This window comes from Sinocyclocheilus grahami, unplaced genomic scaffold (genome assembly GCF_001515645.1).
Source record: "Sinocyclocheilus grahami isolate Dianchi unplaced genomic scaffold, SAMN03320097.WGS_v1.1 scaffold1697.1, whole genome shotgun sequence".
Taxonomy (NCBI): domain Eukaryota; kingdom Metazoa; phylum Chordata; class Actinopteri; order Cypriniformes; family Cyprinidae; genus Sinocyclocheilus; species Sinocyclocheilus grahami.
In genome coordinates this window covers 81,057-91,137 of record NW_015506876.1, presented here as the reverse complement: position 1 = coordinate 91,137, position 10,081 = coordinate 81,057, and the positions used below count along the sequence as shown (strand labels likewise).

General features: G+C 39.2%; 1 protein-coding gene across 1 annotated transcript in view; it reads right to left on the bottom strand.

Moving 5' to 3' along the window:
- Positions 1-10,081, bottom strand: part of LOC107572096 (BTB/POZ domain-containing protein KCTD8-like) — an 18,390-nt gene that overhangs the window by 7,358 nt on the left and 951 nt on the right. Inside the window, exon 2 of the mRNA XM_016258512.1 lies at positions 9,223-9,534. Within this exon, the coding sequence (XP_016113998.1) occupies positions 9,223-9,534 (312 nt within the window). The remainder of the gene's footprint in view (positions 1-9,222; positions 9,535-10,081) is intronic.

Genomic DNA, 10,081 nt, shown 5'->3' with positions numbered 1-10,081 from the left:
CGAAGTGAGGCTGTTATCTGATTGGCTTGAGTAGACGGTGGGTGGAGTCCACGCATTTGTGGATTGGTGTGTGTCTCGACACTAGAAATGTTTCAAAATCCACAAATGCACAGCGAGCGATCCACAAACGGGTGCAGCGATCAACAAATGCACGGGACGCGATTCACAAATGAATGCCAGGCAAAGTTGTGTTTGTGACTTAAAAAGATATTTGTGAATATGTTTTTTATTTGCAAATTGCATTTTATTTATTTGTGAATTTATTTAATGTTTGTGAAACACTAAGATTTACTTGTGGATCTATTTATTCGTCAATATGTTTAATTTTTGTTCATCTCTTTACATTTATTTGTGGATCATAATCTATTTATTTGGAATAAAGCAACAATTCTACCCCCATAACCCAGTGCTGGTTCAGAGCCTGTGATCTGGCCTTGAGTGGGCCGTGAGATGCTTTTCAACCAGACTAATGCATACTGTCTCTATGGTTACGGCTCATAATGGCTTTATGACGTCATCACATCTCCTCCAGAGGGCACTTTAATGGCTTTGGATGTAAAACCGACTAATCTCAATATTTGTTCGATATACAATAATACAGCTGATCTTCTATCCTAAACGCACATTTACTAACCCTTAGATATTCATGGTGTGATTTTGTTGTAATTTTGTCCCAATGAAAAGTGAAAGAAAGCCTAAAAACTGGAACCCAGAGCTTTGAAAGTTGCTAAAATTCACTGCTTTTAAAACTAGATAGAATATTAAATAGATTTGTTTTTAGATAAATGTACCTCTTTTTTAAATCTACATGGAGTAGGTCGCTTCATCATGGTTACCTTCATGTTGCCATATCATGACTAGAGATGTCAACTACAAAGCAGCATTAAAGTATATCTAAACAACCCAAGCAAACCAAACAATATAACAAACTACATATCTCTTCTATAGACGCAACCAAGCCATGCATCTGCAATCTGCTGAACCAAACAGAAAAGCTATCAGTGGAACAAAGTCTAGACACGCTGTTCCTAGATGAAAGAAACTGCAATGCTTCCAAACACAGACTGAGGATAAATGCTGTGGCATAAAGTGCCGCGCGTAAACACACACCAGTCACAGTCACCACTGTAAAACAGCCAGCCTTGAGACAACACACACCACTAGCAACACATTATAGAGTGCAGTGCGAGACAAAAACAAACACAACATGAACAGCTTTGGTCAAAGATAATAGCCTCTTTCCAAAAATCCCTGGAAGATGCCAAAAAATCCTGAAAAGTTTCCAAAATTTCTGGAATGTTTCCAAAATTTACTGGAAATGTTCCACCTTTTTGCAACCGTTTCCAATCCCATCCCTCCCCTCTCTCTCTCTCTCTCTCACACACACACACACACCGCTTTATGTCCACTGTATATTGTACTATGAGAATAAAGGTGAAAAATACCCCATAAAAAGAAGTTTAGCTGTGAAGCTTTTGTGTCTACCCAATAAATTTCAGGCTAACTTTATCGTTTGTGTGGCTGCCAAGGAGCAGTTATAGGTTTTTGCTAGAATAAATAGTGCCCTCTCTCTCTCTCTCTCACACACACACACACACACACACCGCTTTATGTCCACTGTATATTGTACTATGAGAATAAAGGTGAAAAATACCCCATAAAAAGAAGTTTAGCTGTGAAGCTTTTGTGTCTACCCAATAAATTCCAGGCTAACTTTATCGTTTGTGTGGCTGCCAAGGAGCAGTTATAGGTTTTTGCTAGAATAAATAGTGTTGTTGTATAAAAATTTTAACTAGTCAGCCAGCATTTATCATGGACAGTTCTAAGAGAAAGCCTGTGCCAAGACAAAACCCAAACCACAGTGATATATATGATATTTACTTATTCATATGACCTTTTTTCCAACTGATGATGATCCCCAGTAACCATGAAGACTCCTCACACCAACAGATTCACCTGCGCAGAAGAGCAGTGCTAAAGAACTATATAGAGTTAAACAGTTGAGTTCCATTCCAATCCATTCAGCCGATCTCTGGGTCTGGCAGTAGCACTTTTAGCTGTAGCTTAGCATAGATGATTGAATCTGATTAGACCGTTAGCATCTCGCTCAAAAATGACCAAAGAGTTTCTATATATTTTTTTCCTATTTAAAACTTGACTCTTCTGTAGCTACATCATGTACTAAGACTGACGGAAAATGAAAAGTTGCGATTTTCTAGGCCGATATTTCTAGGAGCTATACTCTCATTCCGGTGTAATAATCAAGGAACTGTGCTGCCGTACCATGAGTGCAGCAGACGCAATGATATTACACAGTGCCTGAAAATAGGCTAACTCCCGTCAACATAACCAACGTGACCCCCTGCTTGCACAGGGAGCGTGCTGGGGACTATTTTCAGGCGCTGCGTAATACCACTGTGCCTGCTGCACTCATGGTACGGCAGCAACGTTTCTTGATTATTACGCCGGAATGAGAGTATAGTTCCTAGCCATATCGGCCAAGAAATTCACAACTTTTCATTTTCCGTCGGTCTTAGTACACGATGTAACTATTGAATCTGATTAGACCGTTAGCATCTCGCTCAAAAATGACCAAAGAGTTTCTATATATTTTTTTCCTATTTAAAACTTGACTCTTCTGTAGCTACATCATGTACTAAGACTGACGGAAAATGAAAAGTTGTGATTTTCTAGGCCGATATTTCTAGGAGCTATACTCTCATTCCGGTGTAATAATCAAGGAACTGTGCTGCCGTACGTAACTACAGAAGAGTCAAGTTTTAAATAGGAAAAATATAGAAACTCTTTGGTCATTTTTGAGCGAGATGCTAACGGTCTAATCAGATTCAATGATCTATGCTAAGCTAAGCTAAAAGTGCTACCGCCAGACCCGGAGATCGGCTGAATGGATTCGAAAATGGTAAAACTCAACTGTTTAACTCTAGGGGAGTTTGCCTATTTTCAAAAATAGTGGAGTGTTCCTTTAACTACAGATGGCGATATAGAAGCCAAGGGATATTCTTGGAATATTCTTTTACCTCACTGAACCCGAAAATGCATAGAGGGCTACAGCTCAATTGTTATGATCTCTAAAAATCATTTATAAATTTCATTGATTGTACTGATTCAGCAAGTTCTGCAGTAGAGATAATATTAAACATTGTAGCTCACAAAGACACATATTTAGTCAAATTTACACAAGTGTATAATACAATGAATGTTGAAATTTTTCGATCAAAAAAGGTTAAATAATGTATTTACATAAAATACTTATTTAAATTGGTCAGCACTGGTGTCAGAAGTCAGTTACCATGTTATGTGGATTTGGCATACTGGAAGATTCATTCAGATATTGTAATGTAGATATTTTCCTTATAAACTTGCTGGATTATTCCATATTTGAGTGTAAAATGTATGTTTTGTTGCTTTGAACAAGTCTTGCAATGTTGCTGCAGTGGGTTTGTGAAGTCTATTCGGGGTTGAAGGACAGTGCAGACAGATCAAACTAGAAACAGAAAACTAACCGCCGCGGGTGAAGTAGCATTGTATTGCTGTACATGTTCCTCCATCTGTGAAATTCTCATCTCCATTCCCTCAAGTGTTTCTGAACAATGCAGACGTGGGCTGTAATTAATCCCACTGTGTCAATATTTGACTTTGGATTCTCTTTGAACTTTCTCCCAGAGTCTCTTGTTTATCTGCAGTGACAGCTGCCTGTACCATGACGGATTCTTAACATATCACGCACATGCCAACCTCAATCCGACTCGCACTGTGTGTGTGAACGTAAGCAACAGTTACGGACTAATTGAAAATAAACAGTAGCCTAGCTGAAATCCAAATTTCGAATGTTAGCAAGTAACACTGCAGTGCAGGACCACCCAGTATGAAGCTGTGAAGTTGCACAAGTCGCACAGCATGTCAGTCAGAGGTAAGCGCCCCTCCTTGTAAATCTCTTTGGGTCGGGCTACGGAGGATAGGGATTTCTGGAGATTATTGACTATTAGAGGGCTGATTAAAGACTCAAGGCTCCAGATGGTTGAGGTGATTCCCAGCATGCTTGCCTCTAGTTCAGCAATAGAAACGATTTCAAATGTGACACTGTCTTCACTTCAGCTCCTTTAATAGGTTCACTCAGCTATGGGCAACCCCCCCAAAAGCCTGTGTAGAATTACAGCAATTCATTGGCCGATGCCGCAAGCACCACTACAAATATCACCAAACGTTAGAATTAGACGCTTTGACAATAACAGTAAAGAGAAAAGAACGATCCAACCGCATGTCGGCGCACATGTGACGCGCTCTGTGAAGGACCATTAGGCACCATTCACACAGAATGCGCTTTTGTGTTGACAGAGATGCGACGCGGGCAGTGGAATAGGAAAAACATGCAAGAAGATGGGAGTTGAACATCTTTTAATAACTAGAGCGCCGCATTTTTAGAATGCCGTTTCATGCATGAGATGCGAACACAATGGTCAAACACGTCTATGCTTACATAGAAAAAACCATGGAAAAGCTGTGCAATAAAAAACCTGTAAAGAACTACTACTGTATGTCTGATATTTGATGTTTGCATCATGCTGACAGGCTAAAAACTGCTATAATTCTGATTTATAAGATGGTCTTGTTGTTGGCCTTGACATTGACATTGCTGTTGGGTTGATGATTTACAGGCCTGATTGGTTAGCCCATCCTATATGGATTTCGCTCCTGGTCTGGTGAAGGTTTTGTTGCAACCAAACTAGGTTACTTACCTAAGGTCGCTTTCACTTTATTTGACTCTCAGGATGTAGTGTTTCTCCTTCGCCCTTTGAGTCGCAGAAGACTGAAAGACTGCATTGGCTTTTTCCTGTGACGGCGTTATGAATTTTGATTGAATGCACAAACCAGTGGCATAAATATGATCAGCTGTTTGCTTGCTTTGATGGCCGCCACAGGGGTGTTGCTGCTAGGAAACAAAATATGTTGCATTTGGTGAAGGATGTGATTTCTCTTGTTCATGAGGCATGTATTTGTTAATTCAGGGTCACACTTCTACAAGCATTATCTAAGGGTTCATCTTTGGAGGAAATTTGTGTGGAGAGGAAATCTGTATGATTTAATAATCTGGGCATGGACTTGACTACTGGTTCTCAAGGTTCATCTGTCTGAACACATGTCAGTTCATTTTCCTTTTTTCTAAGCCTGTATGTTCACACAGGCAGATAAACTGGCAATCTCTTTGTAGTATGGCACTGTGGTATAGTGTTGCCATAGCATCAGCTACTGATGTACTGAGTGAACCTATGAAAGGGAGCGGTTATGTATGTAACCCTGGTTCCCATAGGATGGAAAGATACACTTTATAGCTCTGCCATACTACCATATGTCTCATTCTCTACTTATTTAAAATGCCATTTTCTGATGCTTTTTTTTTAATGGTTCAGTTGCTCAATCTGAACCGGAGTTCAAATCCACCGACATCCTTCTGTCCCCACAGGTCTTCTTTCATTGTATGTTATTTGGTTGATAACTGTGGCAAAGACACCAAGTTCACTGTATTATTGAAGTATTTGTGAATTCTTTGCACAGATCAATGGATGCAAGAGATCCAAAGAATGTGAGGTACTCTGAAAGCAATTTATTTATAGACAAGCAATAGGAGGAATGCATCATACTATGATTACATTATACAGTTTTATATAATGTAACTGGGAACATGCAAAGATTGCAAAATGTAAAGTATACATCATCAAGTTAGGATCTGTTTCAACTGTGAACCATACCACCTGAACTGTACCCCAAAATGTCCTCATTCCTAGTGGAAAAACTCTTTCACACCAACCCTATCTGAACTCTGCTCAAAAGAGCCTGATTCTGCACCAAAATATCCAGTGTGACATTGCCACGAAAACAAGAGAGACAATTTTGACATGCAGCAACAGCGAAAGGGAATGTACAGGAATGTTAATGCAATTTCTATCATCACATGGAGCCAAAGGTTTGTAATAGCAACACATAAGAATCCTCCAATCATCTAGATAAAGATTCTGTTGCACTAAACAATAAGCATTTCAGTTTGAGTGATATTATTGGATTCTTATTTGACACCATTAGGGTCCCTGTGGATTGCCGTTTCCAATTTATGACAGATATTGTAATAGCAATCTTTACATTCCTTGAGGATTATTGGACTAGTAGCTCAGATCATGAGTGTCCATAATGAATTATTACAAAATGAACTCGGTTTGAGACATAGTCTCTTCTGGAGTGTTCAGATCTGTTACTCTGGAGCAAACCCAGAAAAGCAAGAAAATTGTCACATTTTAAAACCGAAATGATACAACGACCGAACAGCACGGGTTATCGGTTCAGGGGCTAAAGAGGTTCTGCCTCTCTTTCTCAACGTCAGCAGATCAGTTTCAAGTCCCTCTCCCTCACTGCCTCTTTTAATTAGTACAGCTGATCGATCGAGGCATCATCACCCCCTCCACACATCAAGAGCTGTGTGCCTTCGACCGAAGACATTAATGATTCCAGTAAATCAAATGGAAAAATCCAAGAATCGGTCATTGAAAAATCCTATTACGATTGTGGGGATATATCCCCCTTAGTGCCTATTATGATTATGCCTTTGGAGTTATAGGGAGGCAGAACATCTGCTTAATAGCTGTGCCTGGACCCTATAAATAACACCAGCGCACAATGCAACAATTACACCACTGGCCAGACTGAAGGATCGGCTGTTTACGGTCACAAATCACTACACCATTTAGCTATTGCACAGAGCTTAGATGTGATATGCATCTACAAACACTCAAATAAATTGGCATTCCTAACCCATTTGACTTCTGTGGTGTAACATATTTATAAGTAAAACAGGAAATTGATATAATTGTGAAAAGTTGGTGCTCCAAATTTTTTATTTTTAGGACGTCTCCGACACATTGTCTGTGATGTTACTTGGGCTTATTGTTTTTAAATTAATTACATTTAATACCAGGATCTATAAATCCATGCAGCAGTGTTTTAGATGGTTGACTATGTTTAGGTGATGTTGATGTTGGTTACCTGTACACCTATCTCTCATCGTATAACAAGGCATGTTAATGTGTCAGACATCTGGATAATTTCAGCTCTTGTATCAGCGATCTCAGTTTGAATCATCTCTATATTTGCTGAGCTGAAAAGATATTTAAATATGTTTTTCCCTAGTTCCTCACTGGAGTACAATGCGAGCTGCTCAGTGTGCCAGCGCAAACTTAATTAGATGGCTTAGACACAGCAACACAAAGGCTGGTTGGGTAATCTGCTTTGACTGAGCTGGTTATAGGTTTGTCCTGCATGGTTTTCATTCTGGCCTCGCCTATGTTCACGCTTTAAAGTCTCCGCGGAGGGAACGAGAGAGCAAAATGAAAGAGAGAAATTGGGAAGCAGCGTGATAACAGAGGACTCAGTGGAGAAGAGACTTTGGGGGAGAAAGATTTAATAATCTGATGTAATGCTTCCATTTTCTCTTTAACTTTCACTGAGCAATGCAGAGCTACGCAGTATCAATATTCACCCTGCAAAAATGCTATCAGAATGCATATGACAGAATAAACATTTAAATACATATATATATATTAGTGAATCTCATGCTGATTCTGACTTTTATTACTACACACACAAACAAAAATCTGTAAAAATAGGGCACAATACTGTATAATTTGAAGGATTTTTTCCATATTTATTTTTTACAGGTGTTTTACCAGTATTTTGAATTTTACACTGTTTTTTTAGGGTTAACAGAAATGTCTGTAAAATTAATGGATAATGTCGCGTGTAATGAGCTGCCAGTACTTTTCCTGTTATTTTACGGATTTATTTTTTACAGTGTAGTCTTAATCTTTTATGCTTGCAAAAATGGTCTTCAATGCAGAAATTTCTCTGGTGAATGAGGCACTGAAACTGAGACATGAAAGACTAGCTTGTCTAAATAGAGCATTAACTGTTGCTTTAATTTAAGTTTGATTTCATTTCATTGATATATCAGGAAATGTGTTTGTATATCATACACTGGTTTTATATTTAGGACAATATACTCTATGAATAATTCATGCTTTCATAAAGACACTTTGAGGCTAGCACTTTAAACAATGCCCGGACATAACCTTTAAAACACAACATCAGGAAAGTAAGATTAAGGGATTAAGTGCATTTCTGATTGACATGAAATAAATTACTGGCTGATATGTATTATCTCAAATGACATCTCATAACTGTGAGATTTTGTGCCTGTGTTTGAGTTAATGGCAATTCTGGCCTGAGGTTACAATGGAAATACCTGAAATTCAAAGCTCTAAAAGTCACGTCTAACGCAGTGTCAAACAACGGCACTGCGTTTAATGAAGAAGAAAATATCTACTTAACTAATATCATTTGCGTGATTAAAAAATAGACGGTGTTTCATAACAGGCTATGGCTTAAGATATGCAAACATCAATTACTAAATGTATGCATCTTTAAATTTTAATAAGATAAATTAAAATGTGAAGCATTTAACTTAATAAACAACAATATAAGCATATGAAAGAATTTACACAAATGGCAGGCTGGAAAATAAAACTTCCGAGCACAATGTTTGGACTCGTATCCTCTAGCCTTACACAAGTGAAACACAGAAAGCTTAATAACACGGCACTTTCAGGTGCTTTTTTATTAATGCTTACTAAATCCAAACCTGCTTTTGACACTATTCCTCAATGCTAGTTAAAAATAGTTTGACAATTGAAATAGTCTGCATGGTTTCATCTTCTGGTCTGCATCTATCCATAAAGATGGTTTTATAACCTAGTGGATTCTCTCTCCTTTGGCCCCTTTCAAAGGGCTAGATACAATAATAATGACCCAAATTACATAATCTATCACATCTCTATTTCGCATCACGAACAACTCAGAAGCTTTATAATTTGTCCGACAATTTGAGTGACTCAAGAGAAGCCCTTTCGAATGGCTCAAGCCTAGTTTAGCAGTTCATCCCCAACTTTTAGCTCGACTAAACACATCGACAACAGCATCAAAAGCTGAGCAAGGGGAAGGCAGTCTCTCGGTGAAGGGGTGGTTTGGAGGGAAGAAAGGTTACTCGAGCGCCGCGGGGAAGAGGCATTAGGGGCTCTGGTGTGGGAAAGTCTGATGGACGGTTTCTACATCTACTGCAGATGATCTCTGGCTTGGGAGGCAGGGTTTAAGATCACTCACGGTAGAATACGTATTCGGTGTAGCTGGCCCAGATTTTGTCGTCGGTCTGCTCGTGAGCGAAGGCGCACGTCCCCGTGGAGTTGCAGGCCACCATGTGGAAGCCGGCATCGGCTAACCGGTCGAAAGCCTGCTCCAAGAAAGTAAACTTTAGGTAATAGCGCGCCGTGTAGCGCTCAGGCGGGCGATCGGGGTCGCGGCTCTCGTTCAACGTTTCCCCGAAAACCTCCTTAGCGAGAGACGTCTTCCCACACACCATAATCCGAGCCACTCGCCGGTGCGCTGCGGCGTCATCAGCGCTAGCCCCGCCCCCGCCTCATCCGCACACACTCCAGAGACTCGTTTCTGCACCTAGTGCTCTTCAGTGCCATTTCTTATTCTTTATTGTCTCTACAATACAACACATTCTGAGGCATTTCATACAGCTTTGTTTACTTTGTGATTTATGAAGAACGAAGGCTAATTACTTATGTAGCCTTTATATGAACTTACATTAATTAAAAAAAAAGATATATATATATATGTTTTATTGTTATTCGCCTTATTTATCTACTATTAACATAATTATTGTTGTTACTAGCAGTATTATTCAGTTGATTGCATGTGTTGGCGTTGTTTTCTGTTCACGTTACTTAATGTGTTAATCATACATTTTCAATAATGAATTTCCTAAACAACATTCAGACTGTTGAGTTTAGAAAGTAGCCTACCAATAAAATACACACAACGAAAGAGATTTTAAGCAAAATATTAATATAGAATGTAACACTGACATCTAGTGGATAAAAAAAGCGCTGATCAGGTGTTTCAGAATCACACACACACACACACACACACTCTCGCTCTCTCTCTCTCTCTCTCT